Genomic DNA, 21,997 nt, shown 5'->3' on the forward strand with positions numbered 1-21,997 from the left:
TGTAGTTGAGGGTCACGAATCGATAATATAGTTATTGAGTATGATATATACATCCGATGGTGTATAGTATAGTGTAAAAAAACTATACCGTATAGATAAAAGCTATACTGTATAAAATAAAAAATTATACTGTATAGATAAAAAATAAATTATACTGTATAGATAAAAAATTATACTGTATAGATTTTTGTCAACTATACTACACAACATCGGAGGTATATATCATACTCAATATCGTTTAACCGTCACGAATCTGAAATAGAAGATCTTAGGCGAAAAAATGCGGAATTGCGGGTAAAGCTCAAGAATGCATTGGAAGCGTCATCATTAAAAGAAGAAGGGCATGAAAGCTCTTAGTATTTCAAAAGATGCCGATATATCAATCTAGCAAAACTGTCTATATATCTAGCAGCCAACTGTTATATATAGGTAATATCGTAGAAAAATGAAATTTAGCACGTCGAATGACTTACATTTATTTGCTTAATTATAAATTTAGCTCATCGAATAATTATAGTATGTATATACTACTTAATCGTCAAAAAATTTCAAATAAAAAATTATAATTTCTTTAATATTAATAAATATTTTAATGTTCGTTCGTTTGTCCCCGCCCCGATAACGCCCCTGTAATTGATAAATAATTTGATCAAGAAATACGATTTAGGACTCTAGGGGAGGGGATAGATTGATTAGATTAATTGTTAGTCAGTTGATGTTACTACGCTATTAAGAGGAAAAAAATCAATTAAATGAAGTGATTCAAGTGTTTTTATGCAAAAATAAATCGGAGTAACATTTATAATGGCTTTAGAATACTGTAACTTTTATAATACACTTGAGGAAAAAATGTAATTAGAAATTTAGAATGTTGAAAGAAAAATTGTCAAAACATTAAAAAATTTTAAAACATCAAAAAATTCGGGGAATAAAGTTCATCTCGTCCAATCAAAAGTGCAAGTGTTATTGTATACATAAGCTCAAGGAACGGATTCAGTAATGGATTAGCAAGCAAAAGTATTTTCACGATAACATTTATCGTAAATACAGTATATTATCGATATAAATCAATCATTATTAAAACAATCATTATTAAATCAATCATTATTAAATCAATCATTATTAAATTATTTAAGACTATACCCATCAATACATTTTATTTTGAAGATTTCTAATACATATTTTTATTTTTCATTTTTTAAAAATTTTTTTTGTCTAAAAGTTATAATTATTATAAAACAAAATTTAACGAGTTATATATTATTGATAATCTAAGAACGATACGTAATTAAATAGGTATTTATGATATTTGTCAATTTGGAAATATATATATATAAAATAATTATATTTAAATAAATACAAAAATATTTGCAAGGAAAAAAAAACATCGTGTTAAAAACGGGGGGAAAAAAATTACATGTTCTAAAATGTTTTTTTTTTACGATAAAACTTCTCTCCCCTTTTGAAGTCCCAACCTCATTTTTTTTTTTAAGCTGCTTGTTGAAGTAAAACTTGAACACCACTAACAGGAGGTGCATCTCCATTAAAAACGTATATATAAGAAGGACCAGGAGAAATTATTGTAGGATTTGGAGGTAATTTAATAGTTAAAATATATTGATCAGCAGCTGATGAATCGGCCCAAAAGTTTGTAATTTCAAGATAAACATAACGTTGACTGAAATTTTGTGAATGTGTGATGAAACCATGATGTATAATACAAGCTTTCAAAACTGGTTGGTTACCACCATCAGATTTAACTTGTATAACCATAGTGACTTCTTGGCCATAACTTACAGGAATTCTGTTTTCATTAATTGGGGAAGTTTGAAGAGAAATAATATTTGGACGAGGAGTTGATGAATAAAGATAAGGTGGATAGAAAATTTCAACACGATATCTAATGGGAGAAAAAAAAAAAAAAAAATGATTAGAATTTTTTTAATTACCGTAAAAACACACACTATAAAATATTAAAAAAGTTAACTCACTCAGTGGAATATTTAACATTAAGAGAGACGCTACCCTGTGGATTACTTCCGGCAATAAGTACAGATCCATCAGGTATTAAAGTAGAAACAGAGTGATACATTCTGGGTATAGTGGAAGCAGCAAGAGTTTTATACGTTTTAGCAAATGGATCATAAAGGAATGGAGTAAACACGGGATTTTCATTGACCCATAAAGCGTTAGCGCCTCCACCTTTACGATAACCAGCGAAACCAGTTGCAGCACCATTAACAAACAAGATGGACCCATCCACTAAAAAGGTAGCATCAGGCATAACACGTCCTTGACCACCGAATTCATCCATTTCCCATGCAGCATTTGGTGTAGTTAATTCCAATCTACCACAAGAAGCTTCAGCTGGTGATGTAAGTTCATAAACTTTATTACCACCACAAATCATGACAGTTGGTTTATAATAATCCGTAGGGTCAAGTGGTATAATAATAGAAGTTCCAGTTAATGGATATGAACGAATACCACCTGGAATTTTTGGATATGTTGTAATAGTTGTACCGGTGTCAAGATCATAAGCAATTCCATTTTGATTCGCAAATATGAAAAGTTGAGTTTTTCCTTCATAATTTGGAATTACATGTACCATTGGATAAAGATTATATGGTAAAAGGGAACTTAAGAAAGGAAAAGCAGTGTCTGTCAAAGGACCACCATTTGGAGGTGGAAAGATTGTGTAAGTTGGATTATCAATTTCAGCTCTATTAACACCTGTAGCAGCAGTTGAACCTCCTAGAATCATTACATTTCCGTTAGGTAAGGTTACCATAGCTGGATACCATCTATTTGATGGAACAATTCCTTCTAATTCAACCCAATCTCCAACGGATGGATCATATAAACGAAGCGTTTGTATACCACTACGATAATTTGCATCTCCTTTATCACCTCCCGCTTCAACCAAAGTTCCATTCCCTAACCATGAACCTGATGAACAAAATGTATTTGTGTAAATTCCAAGTGGTTTAGCTGTATTTGTATCTAAATCATATTCTGATGATAACGCGGAAAGCCCATCAGGTCTCTTCAACGCATTATTTTCAACTAATTTAAAATGTAAGGGAAGAAAAGAAAAAAAAAAGAAAAATAAATAAGTAAATAAAATTAATAAAATTAATAAAATTAATAATTTTACAAACAAAATAAATATGAAAAATTTACGTTTGTCTACAAATACTACTTTTCTAGGAGATACCAAGACAGCATGCATGGCATTGACTCCGGACCTAATGTACAAAAAAAAAAAAAAAAAATTGTAAGTATTATGATATGCAACTTTGTATACACATATTATTACAGTTACAAATAAACACTTGCTTTCCAACAATTTTAAAAGCTCCAAGCGTTGAACCTGGATCTTGGCGTGCTGTAAGAAGGAAAGAATCATAAAATTTAATAAAATGTACAGAATCAAATATGCGCAATCAAGGAAAATTAGCTGATTAGACTATTACCTTGTAATGCAGGTAATGCATTTACGTTTGTTTTGTCATTTAGTAAAATCAATCCTCCAAAGAGGAATGCAAATAAAACTAATTTAACATTCATGTTGTTCACAACAAAATTATTATTATATTATTATTTATTATTTATTATAAAATAATTAAGAAAGGAAGAACAATTTCTCCTGTCTATCAAAAGAAGAAAAAAAAAAAGAAAAAAACACTTTTGGGTGGGTTATTTTATATTCATTTTTTTTTTTTAAAATAGGCTATAAATAAATAAAAAAAAATAGATATTCAATTTATAGAAAACACAGAATTTATATTATTATTTACTTATGTACGCCTGTCGTTCCTTGTTTTTTATTGTATCAATAAAAAATAATAGAATAATAATAATAAAATAATAATAAATTAATGAGACATTTTTTGAAATATTATATTAGTAGGAACAAAAAAAAAAATTCTCACAACGTATATGATAAGTTACTTTGTATAGATTTAAACAGTTAAGTTGATGTTCACGAGATTTACTTATCAATGATTTTGTACATCGTTTCACAACACGTCTTTTATATATTTTCCAAAAGTAATGAAATACCAAATTTTTGTTAACGTTATCTCCGAAACACAACTTTATCTCAGTTATATATTTTAGAATACTTTATTATTACTTCTAAAATTAGATGAGACTTTTAAACCTTGTTACAGGACATTACTTTTCCACATTATAAGTTTTTTTTTTAAAAAAAAATATAATTCTTTTGACGGAATAATTTCCCCTACTTTATTATGTACGGCAAATATATCTCAAATGCATCCTTATTTCCTTAATAAAAAATTTTGCAAAAAAAAATTATTTTTGGTCGCCACATGTTATCATCTTTGGTTTTAGTGTTACAGGAAATATCCCGTTTATTCTCTTTAACTTGGTTTTACTCGTTTTAAAAAAAAAAAATTACTAAAAATGTTTAATGTTGTTTAAAATGTCAAAAATAAGATATACTGACGAATTTATTTATTCTATTTTTAAATTTGTCGATGAAATGTATTTTGTTGTTGAATAATTTTGGAATTTCTATTAATAGAAACCATTTTTTTTATAAAAAAAACCATGACCTTCAAAGAAACTTAAAAAAATTTGCATATCTTTTAGCCAAAAAAATTATACTTACACAATTCGGAAATATGTTCTCCATATAAAATAAACACTATAAAAATATTTACAATCACATAAAAAAAAACAATCATTTTTTTTAAAATAGGTACAACCATCAAATATAAATTTTAATTCGTCGAAAAAGATTTCACATGGGTTAAACATTTTTACTACCTTAATTTATCATTGGTAACATTATTATTATTCGAAAAGTAGAACAAGTGAAATATTTATTCATGCCGCAGTAATTCTGTATATATAAAGTACTATAAGTTCGCTTTTTTTTTTTTCTATACCGTACACATGGAAATGAAAGTATCATTATTATAATTATCATCATTTTTTTCATAGTAAATTCTTTTGGGGCTTTTTTGTTATTTATGATTGAGAAAGAAAAAAGTTAAAAGAAATTTTCTTAAAAGAAATTCTCAAAGAACCTTCTATAATTAGCGCATCATCTATATATATATATATATTATATATAATTATTATATAATTATATTTTAACGATAAAGGGAAAAGATAATAATGAGATGATTTTTTCATTTAAATTATCCGAAAAAAGTTAATCTTTGGACGACGACAAATCATACTTTTACATCGATCTTATGAATTCGAGTGGCTCATGCGTTATGTCTAATAGATTTTTTTTACATTTTTTTTTAAAAAGTGATTTTTTATGAAAAATTTAATTGTTATTTTTCTTGGCAAAAAGAAAATAAATTTGGGTTATCGTTCTTAATATATTGTTGTGTGACGACGTGTAATTATTAAGTAATGAGGGGGGTTGGGTCACGAACTCACGATTGATTATGAAAAATAAGAAAATTGAATTAATTCTTTACGAAATAAAATGATGAATGACAAAAATGGGCTAAGTTCAAACGCATTGCATTACATTACATAATTTTTTTTTTTTATTAAAGCAATAATTTAATGTAGTACAAATCTCTAAACTTGGTTAAAATTTTAATTAAAAGGCGGAAGAAAAATTATCAAGAAAAGGTTTGTGTTGCAAGCGTACAAGATATATTAAATTTTAACAGGTTAAAAAAAGTTCATTCTTTTAAAGGTTTATATTATATTAATATTTACAAATTTTTAAATTTCGGATATCAAAACTTTTTCAAAAATGGTCGCTAACTGTTAAATCAGGAAGGTGTTTAATTAAGTATTTGTTACAGTTTTAATAGTGTCACTTTCCTCGAAATAAGGTATATTCAATGCCCCCTTAGCTGTAAATTGAGAGTTGCATATGGCATGGTGCATTAACGAATAAAAATTGAATCTTTTTATTTGTACATCGTATGACTACCATTCACGTGGTTTGAATCTATTGGAAATGTATGATTTTAAAGATTTTACAACTTTCAAGATTTTATCTACATTACTATAACATTCTTGGTTAAATTCTCAAAGAATCATATTTATTATTATTATTATTATTATGAAAAAAAGATCTTTGTCTCCCTTCTAAATTATCATATGATATAAAATCATCCCACAAATTATCCCCATCGATTTATATGTATAAGCATCCCTATTTTTTTTAGATTCGGTCCAATCTAATTTTGGTTCAATTAAGTCATACTATAATTAGTAAGTTATATTTATCGCATACTGGCTTATTATCAATATTTTGCCATTTAAAGTTATTTTTTTTTTCATGTACGATCAATAATAGTAATTTGATTTAGGCTTATATTTTTTTTTGAGTCATCTCAGATTTTTTTTAACTGTTAAATTTGTATCGCAAATAATTCCTCCTGTAAGAAGCGTCATTTTTTTTCCGATAAATGCGGTATAACTCACGGAATTTTTAGGCTTGTTCCGACCATGCATACAACGGAAATATTCGGATACAGGGGCCGGTCCAAAAAAAAAAAAATAATATTCTTTTTTTTGATTTTTTTTTTGATTTTTTTTTAAAAAAAACAAAATTCTAAAATTGGGTGAAATATTTTTAAATCAAATACTAAGAAATTGTGAAAAATTTAACTAGCTAAAATTACATTGAGAAAATCAAATTTGTACTGTATTTTTAGACATTATTTTTAAGAATTTAATTTCCAGGTTTCGAATATCAACATTTTGTGTAAATAAAAATTATTAAAAAATTATTAAATCTTTTTTTTTTTCAAATGTACATTAATTATCTTTGTCACAAAATTTTCACAAAATTTTCATAAAATTTTCATATTTTTTTTAGCATTCTTTATAAAAAGTTTTTTTTAAAAAAAATATCAAATATTTTTAATCTGATAATCTAAAGTTAACGTTTAACAAGTACAATTATGTAGTAAATACGACAATAACATTAAAATGAAGAAAAAAGCCAAGAAATTTATGGCAAAATTCTATTGAATATCAGGTAAAAAAATTTATTGTTGATGTTAGATAATAATACATATTTATGTTTATTATGAAAGAAGGTTTTTTGGTAAAATTTAAAGAATTTATTCGTTATTAAGACATTAAAATAAAAAGAATAGGTAAAGGATTTCAAATAAACAAAATCGCATTGAAAAAATTTGGATAATTCTTCAGACATAGTATAAATCCTTTACATATCTAAATGATACTTTGCATTAATTAGAAAACGTTATTAGATGGAGTCCTTTTTGTTAAACTCTTTTTTAATGACGTGATGCTGCGGATGTGTATAACGCATGATTTCGTGAAAGATAAAAAAATACTTATAAAAAATTGTCGGCGTAATTATGAAATATATTACACCAAATTTTTGTTTCAAGATTATTTCGGCATGGTTTGAACCTAATTCACCCCATGTATACATTTTAAAATAGATCATTTTATTACGGGATTATTTTGATCTTTAAATAGATGGAATAATAATTGGAATAAATAAAGTTGTTCAGTTGATTATGAATATGTAGATTTTTTTATCGTCTTTCAGGTAAATGTTTAATTTTAATCGCAAAAAAAAAAAATATTATCACGCAGAACCCGAACACAAGCTGAAAGTGAAGGTTAAGAAATCGGAGGTGCATCGGTAGTTTATCTTAACATATTCTATTAATTATTTCATTATTATGTTATTCAAATTTTATAGATTTAAAATTTTAAATGAATCAGATAAAAGTTAATGCTTTGGCGATATATTTTCAAAATATTATTTTATCATCCTTAAAATTACAACTGTTAATTGTTATATCTATTATACCAATTACATAAAAATAAAAAATAAAAATTCGCAGGTTTCATTAAAATTATTACCATTGATCAGATTCCTTTTGGTTAGTGTTATAATATGAATAGATCTCCGATATATGTATAGACAAGTCAGGGGACATTAAAATTTTTTACAAATGTCTGTACACAGGGGTTTTAATAAGATCGGTACCTAACCACAAACTAATCCCCTGACGATTGTTTCATTTAGTCGTACAAAATGCAAGACAACTAGTGTATTCATTTGCGAACAATTATTAACATGGTGGTCAAGACGATAATCTTTCCAATTTTTGATTTTTTACCACTACTTTCTTAGGAGTCCACCTTTAGACCTGTTGGGTCAATAAATGGATGATCGGATGTATAACACAAGCAACATATTTATTATATTTCCAACATGCTGTGATATATTTTGCAATTATGCAAATCAATAAATTTATTTCCCTCCGCCAAGTATACGCAATACAAACCCCCTTTAAAAAATCAATTAAAAATAAATTAACAACATGACTTTGATGATTTTCTGTGTTTCACGGAAATCACAGAATAGGGTTATAAAAATGATATTAATTTTCGCCTGATTTAGGATGCAATCATCATAATGCTGGCTGCCATTAAGTTTGGCCAGAATTTGTGAATCGTAATGTTGGCCGACCTTGCATAATTCACAGAATTTCACATAACTTTTATCACACGCAGAATTCATCCTTAATCACCGCAGAAAATCATCCTCCCTGCTTAGGTCAAAATCTAACCCGTAGAATATTTCTATAACGGCGACTCAATAATTCCTACCTCTACGTATATATTTCGGGTCCTATATGAATCACTTCAAAAATTTAAATGCAGCATATTTTTGATTGCCGCGGGAACTAATATCACGTGAACATTTGCAATGAATTTAATATCAAAGAATTGATTCTCTTGGATTGCTGGTAAATTCATCTGAAGTTGATGGCACATTCTCTTAACTATCGATGAAGTAATCGATTGAGGTGATGCAGAAAATTTAGACCACAGTCTTAACGCTTGCAGTTGCAATTAGCGACAGAACAGTTGTTTTGATGTGTAAGTAGGAAATTTTCCTCGAAGCATCCTATGACGCTAGTAAGTCTGGTAAATTATTAATTTCGTGTTATAAATACTTCTACCTCTGTTTCTACGCCACTTCTAGCCATTGAACGTCTTGCATTAGTAGACAACAGCACAGTACAGCAAACGTACTATAATTCTCTTCAGGAATTTCACCGCTCCATTTCGCTCACTACCTTACAAAAAAATTTTATTCATTATTTCTGTAAAAACTCCGTAAAAATGAGTCTTTCCCGGATCTATTCACGGAAAATATAAATAATTCGATTAATTCCGTGATATAAGGTTATTAATTCCAGAAATGTGTCTTTTACGGAAAAAGATGGAAGATAAAAAACGGATCGACTTTTTTACAGGGCTAACGAACTTGATTCCACAACTTGGTGAAGAAATACGGGACGAGTAGATTATGCAATCAAGGTTCTCGATGAATTACTAGTTTGTATTCCTGAAAACAAGCAGCATACTGTTGCCATCTGTTTTATCCAAAATGTCTTACAATGTGAAAATGTACTCCAAGCGTAGCGTTTGAAGAGGACTTTGATTACCTTTATGGAATATCATAACGACAACAGAGTGATATTTTTTACTTTACAGATCTGATGGGATTTAATGTACGAGTAAAATCCACTCAATATCAAGTTTTCCGAAGTTGCTTTGATAGAAGATTCGGAAGAGGATTTGAAGTTACATAAAAAGTGGAACGGGTTTTGGAGGTTATCATTGCCAGGCCCCCATTCAAAAGAAACAACGCTAGCCCGCAGCTTTATAGTATAGAACTCCATGTAAGATGAATAGTCTGCGCCATGTGAGCTTCGTTCGGATTTTGAATAGTAGCCAAATTATTAAAGGTCAACAATATTGAAGATTATGAATTGTACTATAATTTAATGTTTGTATTATTATGGTGTAGTTCGCCACAAAAATTTGGCCGCAAGTGTAATTACTATTCTTATTCAAGACCTGTCGATTAATTCCTGTCTATTGTTAGTATTCTGATTCAATTTTTTATTAAAGATTCTTAATTTTTTGTAATACATAAGGTAATGAATAAATTAAAAAACAAGTGATGTAAAAAAAAAAATTTATAAAAAAATATATAAGGATTTTTGAAGTGATTTTTTTTTACACCATAATTTAATTTTAAACTTCCGATTTTTTCTTTTCTTTTTCTTTTTTCTCTTTATAAAAATGATCTTCGTTGGATAATTCTTCAAGTGACAAACCTTTTGTTTCGGGTAATAACAGGGTGAATAAACCACCAATAAACATCCATGCTGCAAAGATTATAAGCAATCGACCCACAAATGCGTCCGCTCCACCAATGTCTTTAAGTTTTGAAAATCCAACTTGAGCAACAATTGCACCAAGTTTTCCGGACGCTGCTGATATACCATGACCAGTTGACCGATAGCGCGTTGGAAAAACTTCTCCCGGTACAATAAATGTTGTTGTGTTTGGACCGAAATTTTGAAAGAACTAGCGAAAAATGATTTAGGTATTTAGTTTTTTCGCTTTGATTTGTCCAAATCGGCAAGATTGCGCTCCAACTCAGTTTTTGTGGAAATAAAAAATAAATAAATAAATAAATAAATACCTGCAACAATACGAATAAGACGATAAATGCAGGAATAGAATGTTCCTTCAGTTGTTCAAAAGAGGCGCCCATAGCAATAAAGAGTGCAGTAAGGACACCAAAACCCATAAATTGAATAGGCTTTCGACCCCATTTATCTACCAATAATACGGTAACCCAATAACCAGGAATGGTACCCATAATTGTAATGATAATATTACCAATTGCCATATTTTTAAGTGAATTATAAGCCCTTAAATTATAATCAGCATCTTTAGCATCCGAGTAGCCAATTGCACTTAGAATAATCGCGTTGTTAAGACCAATTCCATAAAAAGCAATATCCAGTGCGAACCATGACATGGAAGTACCTAATAAAACTTTTCCATTATACCATTTTCCGAAATAATTAAAGAAATCAGACCAACTTGCTTTTGGTACATGATATTCAGATGATGTATCATCATCGTGATTGTAATTATCATTATGATCGTTATTGTCGTTATGATTGTTATGATCGTTATTGTCGTTATGATTATTATCGTTATTATTGTCATGATCATTTTTATCGTTATTGTGTGATTCATTAGCTTTTTTCTGCAAATAGGATGTAATATCTGTAGACGCTTTCATTAGATTTCTTTCAACTTCCATTGTATATCGTGGCGTTTCTGGAATAGTGAGACGAAAGTAGAGAGCGAGTAAACCAGGTACGGCTCCCAAACCAAGTATCAAACGCCAGCAGTAATCAATTACCATAACATTATGAATGATGCCATTCCTGAAAGCTGCTAATACAATAAGTGCTACAAGACCTGCTGCGAATATTCCGAATCCCTGCATAGCAAACACAGCGGCCATCATTGCGCCTCTTCTTTTTTTGGTTGCAAACTCTGAGGTAATTATTGACGAAAGTGGATAGTCACCACCAATACCGATACCCATGATTACACGCCAAATCATGATTGTAGCGGTTACTGAAATAGCATAACTTTCACCGCATAATGCTGAAGCCACTGTTGCAACAATAATAATCATCAATTCAATTCCATACATCTAAAATGTAAAATAGAACCAAATTTAAACTGAAATTTAAGTTTTCTCCATCCTCATCACACTTTTCTCACATCATTTTATTTACCTTTTTTCGTCCGAGTACGTCAGCCAACCAGCCGAAAAGTAATTGGCCTATTAAGTTTCCAATGGAGGCCGACACTTTCAAACCCAAGTCGATATTAGCGGGTATCTTGCCGTTATAATAGACATATCCGATCATAGTAGAGGCGAAATTGATAGCAAACAGATCGTATGCATCCATAAAAAATCCAGTACCAGCTACTAAGCACGCACGAACATGATACCAACCAAATTTTGCATCATCAATCTCCTTGAGAGCTGCTCGACGTTTTTCTATTAAATCAGTCGGCATTATGTAAAAGTGTTAATTATTTAGAGAAAAGGAATGAAAAAAAAAATGGAGAAAGGGCTTTTTTATTACTGAATTTAAATTATAATTACCAGGGTTGTAAAATTCCGAGTGAAATTAATTTGTAAATGATGATGAAATTATTTCAACAGCCCAATATACCTTTGCTTTGAAAAAAGGAATGGTTATTTTAATATTAGGTAAAAAATTAAAAATTAATGTTCATATATGGCCTGGAACCGGCGTTAAGGGTAGGGGTCGTTACCAGGGTTTTGTCGATCCTCGAGATTATCCGGATAAATCACCATGTTAAGCTCAAAAAAAAAGTTATGGTAATTTTTTTATATTATCATCATTTTGAATATTGTGAAATCATAATTTGATAAATATAATCTTTTTGATTTTTGCGAACAATTAGTAAGCTTTTACCATAAACGGTAAAAACAATTTTTTGTTTCAAATATGCAAAATTGAATTTTCCGTTCCCCGCGGAATTTCAAAAAACTTTCTTTGGTAACAAAACTCCGGTAGACAATAGAAAAAGAAATTTTTTACACTTCCGTGAATACGATGGTGTTAAAATATAATGATATTGGAAGTTAAAAAAAAAGTTAAAAAAAAAAGTAGCTTTTTTTTCATTTAAAATAAGCCTTATAATAAAATGACAATAATAATTTTTTTTTTCTTTTTTTTCAAAGAAATTTCGCCGTAATTATGATATAACTTGTTATACGCAAATGCAAAAAAAAAAATTCTACCCATTTTATATATGCGTGACATTGTACGCATGTACGATCAACAAGACTTTCCATATTTAGATTAATGACATGATCTTTTTTAGGTTTGCAGATCCATAGATCTTTTAATTTATATTTTTTATAACGTAAAAATTTTTTAATTAAAATATACATAATATATATGCGCGTATAGTTAAAAAAATTATAAAGTTAAATTTAAATTCAAAAGTTAATTAATTAATTTGGCGAAACAGCATTGGTCGTTTATATTTAATGTAAATATAATAGAAATGTTGGAGAGTCTAAAGAGAAATTTCAAAAATTAGTTGTATGTCTAAATTAGTAATTGCAATTATGTCCGCGGTATGTAGTTATTTTTATGATGATTTCACTTGTAGACATTAAATTATTTAAATTGAACAATTATTAAGATATAGTACATGTAATCGCGAGTTACCGTGTATTAACTATATATGTGAAAAAATTATGTCGCTTGCCGTGTCATATGAAAACAAATAAATGCGGATAATATAGCAACCGATTTTTAGTGCAGAGATTGAAGGCAAATCTTTTTCAGCCATCATGTAAGATAAAATAAGATTTAGTAATTAGGATTTATTTATTGAAAAAAAAAGGTTTCACAATCTTTCGATTATGGCAATGATAGAATGTGCTGTCAAAATTCTTGGATATGATTGGTGGGAATTATATCCTTCAGATGTTACCCATATTTCCGAAACTCCGAAAATAATTCTATTTTATACTGTATATTTTACATATATATATATAAAGTGTAAATAAGTATACATCTAAAGTAAATAATATTTATGATGTTGCAACTGTCATTAATGTAAACAGCACATCCTTTGCTAAATTTTGTTAATATGGAAATATGGACGAAACGGCAAAAGAAAAAAAAAGCCGAGAAATCTATGACAAAATGTTGATGGTGAATTGGTGATAAATATAGATAAATTCAATTTATTTTATTATCGAATATCCGTAATAATATTATTTAAAAGCATGTTACAATTTCTTTATTAATTCAGCTAACATAGAAGAATAGATAGAGTCAATTATACGGAAGATTTAAAAAAAAAGAAAAGTATATGATATATGTGGAGAATGTAATGAGTCTGTAGGAGAAAGATGGTGACAACCCTGTAATGCTAAAGATTTAAGAGAAATTTCTTGAATGAATACCTTTTGAAATTTTTTTAAAAATGTTATTATGTTACTAGAGGTGGCTAGGACCCAGAAATATATATATAGGGGTCAGGTGGCGAAAAATTTTTTTACTATGAGCTGTACGCAGAGACTTTTTATATGAGTAGTACGCATAATTGACACCTGATATTGAAAATCCTGCAAAAATACGCAAATAAAATTTCAGACATTAAGTTATTAATTATTTTATCATGGCTTCTCTATTATTTATAAAACCAAATACTAATGTGAAAAAATAGAATTTGCCATTTTTTCAATAATATTTTTCTAAAATTTCACTTTTAACCATTAGAAATTTCTTTCAATTAATACTAAATATTACAATGCAGTTAATTAAATAAGTACGTACAATAAAAATATTTTATATATAAGATTAGCCAAATTTAGGCCAAAAATACGCAAACTAATTTTTTACATATAAAAATTTTGATAAAAAATACGCAATCTTGATGACCTAACTATAGATGAAAAATTCTAAAATTGTACGCAAATCAAAACTTTACTCTAATTCCACTATGATGGCGACGCATCTGTGTACCCTACCCCTGTATATATATTTCTGGGTCCTGGTGGCTTTGACAAAAATTTACTCAGCAGGAATGCTGGATGACCTGAAGGATTTATTTATTTAAATCAAAAAAAGGAGAAAGCTAAAAAAGCATGGATAATTATTCTGATATTGGAATAATGTATTCGTCGGATCATGTGATACCAATGATGGCAAGTGAGTCATTTAGTCACGTGTCATTGGTTATCGCATATATCACGTGATTATAAATTTGTAGGTACTAATCATAAATTAAATGGAACCTGCTTAGTGTATTAAATGTCATTTCAAAATAGTTAAATGACCTTACTTTGATTAATAAGTTATCCTTCGTCCGAAAATTGATGTATTTTTACGTCATTTATTTTATTACTATACCATCATTGTGTGACATGTAACATTTGCGGTCACTGATATTTTGGACGTCTCATTTCAACTTAAATGACCAGAACCAAACTACACTGATTACACTTTAATCATCATGCAACTCTCTTACTTTTTTTTGCGTGTATAGGCCGTTAGTCCTAAATTAACATAGATGAGTGGCTCCCCAATAATTCATAAAAAGAGTTTGGCAATAATAAAAATTACTGATGCTAACGCGAAAAAAGAGAAGGGTTTAAGAAATTTATTCCTTGTCCAACTAATATGCTTACAGTTCACAGTGTAAAATTATCAACAAAATCAGGTGAACATGTCACACTAACAAATGAAATTTATCCTTTCATCAGAACCTAACAAAATCCGTCTAGTTTCAAAATTGAGGAATCACCAAAACTTAATATTCCTACCAAATCTCCTTTTCAGAAGTTTTCTTTGATAAACATAGTGAGACACACTTTTGAGAAAGTAGTGACCTCATTTGCGTACAGGTATTTCTTAGAAGTAGAAGGAAGAGATCTTACTTTTATTAATCATGAGATTGATTTACCTGATCGGTTGCATAAGTGGTTCTTGGACGTTAAAGTAACATTATTTTTTAGATAAGCGTCTAGTACAGTACAGTACTGAAATTTTAGTATTAGAATTGTCTCAATCTCCAGGCTCCAACGGCATCAATTTACATTTAGAAATTTGGATCAATATGGTGTGTGATGTATTATTTATTGTAATATCAATTATTTATCTGCGGAATGAAATAAAAAATACAAATGTGCATCATCATCTTACATCGTCATCTTATATAAATTTACTGTAATAATCACTTAGCAGTAAATTAACGAGCGCTTACAGCAAAATTCGAAATATAGTGGACACTTGAAAATTTTTATTGTCGGGATTGTCAGGTACTCGGATTACTCGGCTAGTCGGGTTATTAGAAAAGAAAATAACACGGTATACCTTAATTAAATTTTAATATAACATAATTACATTATATAGCAGATAGTATATACAATTATACTTTTTTATACTTTATACTACGTCATCATGATATATATACAGTATATATGTCACGTGTTATATATCTTTTCTAATAACTCGACTAGCTGATAACCCGAGTACCCCAACAATAAAAATTTTCAAGTATCCACTATATTTCGAATTTTGCTGTTAACCACAATTTGATTGATACATTAACGTGCGGTAGACCTTTCATTAATGTAACAAAATTCATCATCAAGTTTGCTTATTAGATCATGGATTGTATAGAAAAGGTAAAAAAAGAGAACGCCAATTTTAAATTAGTTTTAAAAAGAAAAATACTACGATATGTTATCGCTCGTCGTTTTTTAATTTTTATTCGTCAACCTTTATAATAAAGAGGGTGCTTATTTTCGAGGGGTGCTTAATTTCAATAAAATACAGTATTAAAAAAATATTAATTTTTACAATTATATAAATATCAGATTATATAAATTGTTTCAATTATTTGCAGTAAATGATTTTCTTTATTGAATATTAAATCCGACAAAGGCATTAATTCTTGCGAAATATTCTAAAATTATTACAAGGTTATAGCAAAATTATTACATCTAAAAAAAATTAAAAAAAAAAAGATACTGTAAGGCCACGCAAATTAATATTTTCAGTTCACGTAACATTAAAATTTAAAATTAACCCGGAGACCTGGGTTTTATTTTTTATTAATCAAAAATTATTATTATAAGTCACGTGATATGCTAGTTTATAATTAGATAATCTGTATGGGGTTTCGAAGGATAATCAAATCGGTTTATCCCACACAAATACAGGAACATAATTCCTAAAGAACCCCTTTACACGGACAAGGGTGTTTATATAATTCCAGGTTCCAGAGAATGGTTTACTTATATGTATAATTTACACATCAATATACCCCACCTCTTACAAAAGCTCAACGCCACGCCTTACGACTCAATAATGAGTGTATCGAGAGAGACACTAAATGGAGAGAAGATGCAAAATATCATGGGACATCATTCAACCGAATCAACCGTTGACAATATTTAACGTTCTCGATGACTAGATTTTGTGATCGTTTCCACACTGAAATGATGGAATTCAGAGAGCAATACCTACAAACTAATGACGAGGATAAGAAATTACAAATTTATATGAAAATGAACACATACACCACAATATTGTCTGTACCTAACAGAAACCGCAAATCCCTTATCAACCCAATCGCTACCCTTCCTTCGGGCGCTCCAGATGATACTTCTGACGATACAAGAGAACTCAAACTTAGACCTAAAAAATGAAGAATTTCTTCGTATACTAACCTTTACCCATTAATAGATAACAGTGAACGATTCAAACGTAGGCATTCCTCTCCTGCCTTATTGGACGACTCAACAGGAGCGGACCTCAAATGATTTAATATTTGCATTAGTTTTTTGAGTCAAAATTTATTTTTTTACAAGTAGTTTTTTTTCTACATCTTATTTTTATACAATTTATTTTTACACCAAATTTATCGATATATTCAAAAACAATTTAGAATAGTGTGAATCATTCCAACTCTGACAGTATTTACAGTTGGCGACCTTTTGGTTGAAAGAAAAATACGGAACATTTTTTTTATATTTGTTTGTTATACTTTATTAGTGTAGTCTTTTTCTTTTGCTCTTTTAATGGCTACCTGTTCCCTCATCGGTCGGGATGTTGGAACAGTCTATATATAACTATTACGTAGGGTCCGTTCTATGGAATGGATGATGGACTAAGTGTTGGGCATATTTCTTCGGATACATGCTCTCTTAGATAGTTTTTCCGACTTTACATAAAATAAATAAATAAATAAAGAAGGATAATCAAATTTTTTTCATTCCAGTTTGTTACTAAAAATGTCTATCATACATGTACGAATAAGTTACAACCCTGTAACTTTAAAAGATTAGGAAGGTTTACCAGTTGTAAAGGTATAAAATACACAAAGTCCTCATAGCACAGATGACTCATTAAAAAAATTATTTTCTATTGTTAAGGTTAATAATACCCTAACATGTAATAGTCCTATTGAAATTCCATATTATTCAAGTGGATTATTTAAAGAAGCACTTGTTTTAACTGTGGGGCAGAATGTGAAGAAGAAAATAATTATGGAAAGTATTTTCCATATTGTGAAGATTGTAGTGCGTTAAGGAAAATGTTGGTAGTACCATTGGAGATGATAAGATGGAAGCTCAAGGATATGCTACTAAATTAAAGGGAGAAAGTAAAATGGAGAGGAATAATCAGTCGAAAATAAAAAGAGAAGAAGTAAAGAAAATAAATTTGTAAAGTCAAGTAAACGTAAAAAATTTTATCACGTGATTTCAAGTAATAAATCTTTATTATGAATTAGTAATTTAAACATTTTTACATATAAAAATTTTTTAGTCAAATTTTGAAAAAATGACCCGGCCGGGTGAAATGAACCGAAAATATTAGTTTTCGTGGCCTAATAAGTGTGTCGGACTTGTGTTAAAACGGGATTCTGATCGTCAGGACTTTGACAGTGATCGGGGTAAGACTAAATTGATTAAAACTCGATCACATTTAATTGATCCATGTGGTGACGGACCCTATAACAGATAACTAATTTATTAATCCCCCCTGTCGCACTCATGATTACTTTCATACTAATTTTTGAAAATTGCGAGTGATTAGCAGAGTTTATACTTATTTCCGGTCTCATATAGATAGCCGGGAAATTTCTAATTTTAGTTTAAAATTTTACCACATGTTAAGTGACACGCTCCTGGGATCATTTTCTAGTTTTTTATTCCGAAGAAACTCAGACACGTGATCATTTTTCTGAAACATTTTTTATAGAGAGGGTCGGAGGAAATTACTCATTTATTTCCAACTCCCCATGAAATAAATAATACAAATTCGCGTATTTAATTAGTACTGGCTATAACGAATTAGAATTTTTAAATTCGCTATATAAAGGTGAAACTGTACATTGCTTTATTTTGAGTGGAATAAAGGATATATTTTTGTTACATGATTCCGCAAGGAAAATGGTAGGTTAAAAGGAATTTTCATTGTGGGTAAATGCCAGTTATGGTCCAAGCGTTGGAGTTGTTATCTTCAATAACGAGGTTATTATGTGAAAATATTTGTTTGAACGTTGTTATTCATCAACGTGAAGGTGTAACAAGAGCTAACCGCAACAAGTTGAAACCGGCTTGATATGATGTGATTGAATCCTTATTTTATGGTTGGGAGAGATATCTGGGGCAAATTAAATGCTGCCACTTTCGGCTTCCTTTTTCCTGATTCACATGTCAGACTTTGTGGTAATATAGGCTATAGGTGCTGAAGTGGTATTATTGCTATTAGCATATGATTATATTTTGTCCACAGCTATGAAATTGATCTTACGTTATAGCTATACAGATCAATTTTTTTTGATTTATCACGTGTTTAAGTACATTCTCAATTTAAATTATATACAATTCGCAGCAGTAATATGTAGTAAATATAAATGCAGTATTATAAATTTACGTAAATATTTGATTTCGAAATATGTTTAAACCTCTCCGTTAAGAAATTTGAAAAACGCCATTATGCTCATAAATCTTTTTCTCAATAGGTTGAATATTTGTAAACCAATGTATGAGTGCTATTTATTTTACAGCATAATCTCAATACTTTGATATTCATTCACTATTGATATTGAAAAAAAAAAATCAAGTAATATTAAAGTATCTTTGCGATATGGACGTGATGATACGAATTAAATTAATTAAATTAAATAAAATAACCGGATTAAGAAAGTAGGATATTGATATATATTAATATTCCCCGGTGTAAATTAACAAATTTTTTGAGTCCAAAATCTAAGAACATGACCTTTAGAAGTTTTGTTTTCCTTTAAGTCTTCTTTAAGACTTTCTACGATTTCCTTAAATTTCTCTTCAGAAATTCCTATTTCAGCACTCAAATCTTTAATTGCCCTATTTGTGGTAAGAAATAATATTACCACTTCTTGATAAACTAAACCAGGTTTACCACCATGTGGTCCAAAAGTGACAATTTTCTCGTCATGATGAACGACTCCTATATTTTGATGTGATTCAAGTATTGAATTAAGGTGAATTATCGATCTTATATTCACATTTCGTTTTAAACAAGACTTGTAAACTACAATATTTAAAAATAAAAATAATATTAATACTAAGACTAGTATGTAATTATATAATGTGCGTGATTATAATAAGAAATGGATACACTCACATCCTTTATAAATTGTATAGAAATTTGGACTAGATTTATCAATGTTAAGGTATAAATCAGTTATTTCGATATATCCGCCAGGTTTGGTTACTCTGATAAATGATGATTATAATAAAGTCGAATATTAATAATATTGATATAATAAGTTATAAAAAGATAAAAAAAAAATTCTTTTTACCTAATCAGTTCAGAAAGAGTGAAATTCCATTGTTCTGTCGTTAAAATATTCACCATTGATTCTATATGTGTAAAATCAAATTCGTTGTCTCTAAATGGTAATCCATCAAATATATCGGCTTCGATAAATTCAAGATTACATGGTTTTATCTATCAAGTTTATAGAAAAACAATTTAATCTTATTCTTTAAAAATACAACTTTTTTTTTTTTTGCACTGATGAAATTTTACCTCTTTTGGAAATACTGGCTTTATATCGAGTCCAAAAAAATTTGATTTGTCATATATAGTCGCTAAATCTAATAACCATGTACCGGGACCGCATCTTATATAAAAATACGAAAAAAAATTATTTATATCAAAAAACGTTTAATTAATTAATTTTAATAAAATTTTTCTTTCACTTACGCAACATCTAGTACTTTACACCCTAGAGTTAATTTCTCCTCAACAGGGGCAGAAAAATTACCTTGAAATAAATATTTTATAATAAAATTATGCATATGTTGCCTATCAATATCATTTAAATCATTATTTGATAAATAATACGCTAGTTCTTGTTCTTCTTCATTTACGACTTCTGGTGATACACCTTCTGATAATTGGTTTGGTACTAATTGTGATTTTGATCTTGTTTCTCTTGATTTCAAACACGAATTACTATTACCCATAATTTGAATATTTTATTTTTTCATACAACTTCAAGAAGAAAAAAAATTCATATGTCTAGAAAATGGCTTATTTATTATAATTTTGAAAAGATTGACAATATTTCGGGTGAAACTATCGGATTTTCAAAAAATTTACCATGTTTATTTAAATTCCGATAATTATGGTACATCAATTAAATGAATGTACCAGATTTTCTGATTTTCATATCATCTTTACGGGGTAAAAAGAATAAGAGGTTCAGATGTACATACTTCACGAGTTAAAGAGACAATATTTGCAGAAAGTACAAGAAAATACACGCAAATATTCTCATAAAAACTCTAAATACTGTAAATTAAATTCAAAAGGAGAAATATACGAATTTTACATAACTATCGATTAATGATCGTCATTCCATCGGATGATTTATTTATTATTAGGATCTGCATTCTCCATGTTTAAATTGTCAATCAATCTAAATCGGTATGACACATAATAAATTTTAAATTTTTAATAATTTTATTTTTTTTAAAAAAAAAACATGACATAATTTTTTACAAAATATAAATAAGTTTTTGCAATTATAGTGTTTGTGTATTTATTGTCAATTGCTTTAAATTTCACCCTAATTTTTAATATAACGACAGTGCCTATCCTTAGACGAATTGCGAAGATACGTACAAAATGTCATGGATTTGACCAATTTTGATAATTTGAGAAAATTTGTAATCTCCTTTCCTTTTTATGTTAAATAAAATCTATTCACGTAATAAAAAAATGGGATTTTACTACTTGCTAAACTGGTGAAAACTCGCATCCTTTCCAAATCCTTTCCAAATCTTTCTAACGTCCTATACATGGGGGTGTAATTATTCCAGATAATTCGGCATTTAGGCGGCGTAATGGTGAAATTTATTACACCAAACTTTTGTTCAAAGATTTATATTCCCTATAAAAACGAAATGTGTTAAACCTGTTTTATATTTGTACTCTTGTGTAATAAATGTCTATAAAAGCACCATTTTGTTTAATTTTGTTTTTTGTAATAAGATATAAATCGGACAAAATGGTGTTTTTTTAGACATTTTTTACGTATGAAC

At 28.8% G+C, this 21,997-nt stretch overlaps 4 protein-coding genes across 4 annotated transcripts; 1 reads left to right on the top strand and 3 right to left on the bottom strand.

Moving 5' to 3' along the window:
- Nucleotides 1-1,109: 1,109 nt before the first annotated feature.
- Nucleotides 1,110-3,658, bottom strand: OCT59_020301 (uncharacterized protein). Its single transcript, XM_066149097.1, has 5 exons — nt 3,477-3,658; nt 3,340-3,388; nt 3,184-3,248; nt 1,992-3,066; nt 1,110-1,900 (listed from the first exon to the last, which is right to left on the bottom strand). The coding sequence occupies exons 1-5, from the start codon at nt 3,568-3,570 to the stop codon at nt 1,489-1,491; spliced, it is 1,695 nt and encodes a 564-aa protein (XP_065990044.1). The 5' UTR covers nt 3,571-3,658; the 3' UTR covers nt 1,110-1,488.
- A 6,395-nt stretch (nt 3,659-10,053) lies between these two features.
- OCT59_020302 (uncharacterized protein) lies at nt 10,054-11,915 on the bottom strand (the record flags this gene model as incomplete). The annotated part of the gene is made up of 3 exons (XM_025313512.2): nt 10,054-10,389; nt 10,508-11,542; nt 11,628-11,915. 3 exons carry the CDS (start codon nt 11,913-11,915, stop codon nt 10,054-10,056), a joined length of 1,659 nt encoding a protein of 552 aa, XP_025187077.2.
- Nucleotides 11,916-16,861: 4,946 nt separating this feature from the next.
- Nucleotides 16,862-17,104, top strand: OCT59_020303 (uncharacterized protein; the record flags this gene model as incomplete). The annotated part of the gene is made up of 1 exon (XM_066149098.1): nt 16,862-17,104. One exon carries the CDS (start codon nt 16,862-16,864, stop codon nt 17,102-17,104), a length of 243 nt encoding a protein of 80 aa, XP_065990045.1.
- A 2,543-nt stretch (nt 17,105-19,647) lies between these two features.
- Nucleotides 19,648-20,917, bottom strand: OCT59_020304 (uncharacterized protein; the record flags this gene model as incomplete). Its single annotated transcript, XM_066149099.1, has 5 exons — nt 19,648-19,976; nt 20,070-20,161; nt 20,248-20,396; nt 20,478-20,571; nt 20,655-20,917. The coding sequence occupies 5 exons, from the start codon at nt 20,915-20,917 to the stop codon at nt 19,648-19,650; spliced, it is 927 nt and encodes a 308-aa protein (XP_065990046.1).
- Between the last annotated feature and the right edge of the window lie 1,080 nt (nt 20,918-21,997).

The sequence above is a fragment of the Rhizophagus irregularis genome, chromosome 3 (genome assembly GCF_026210795.1).
Source record: "Rhizophagus irregularis chromosome 3, complete sequence".
In the NCBI taxonomy this organism is placed as follows: domain Eukaryota; kingdom Fungi; phylum Glomeromycota; class Glomeromycetes; order Glomerales; family Glomeraceae; genus Rhizophagus; species Rhizophagus irregularis.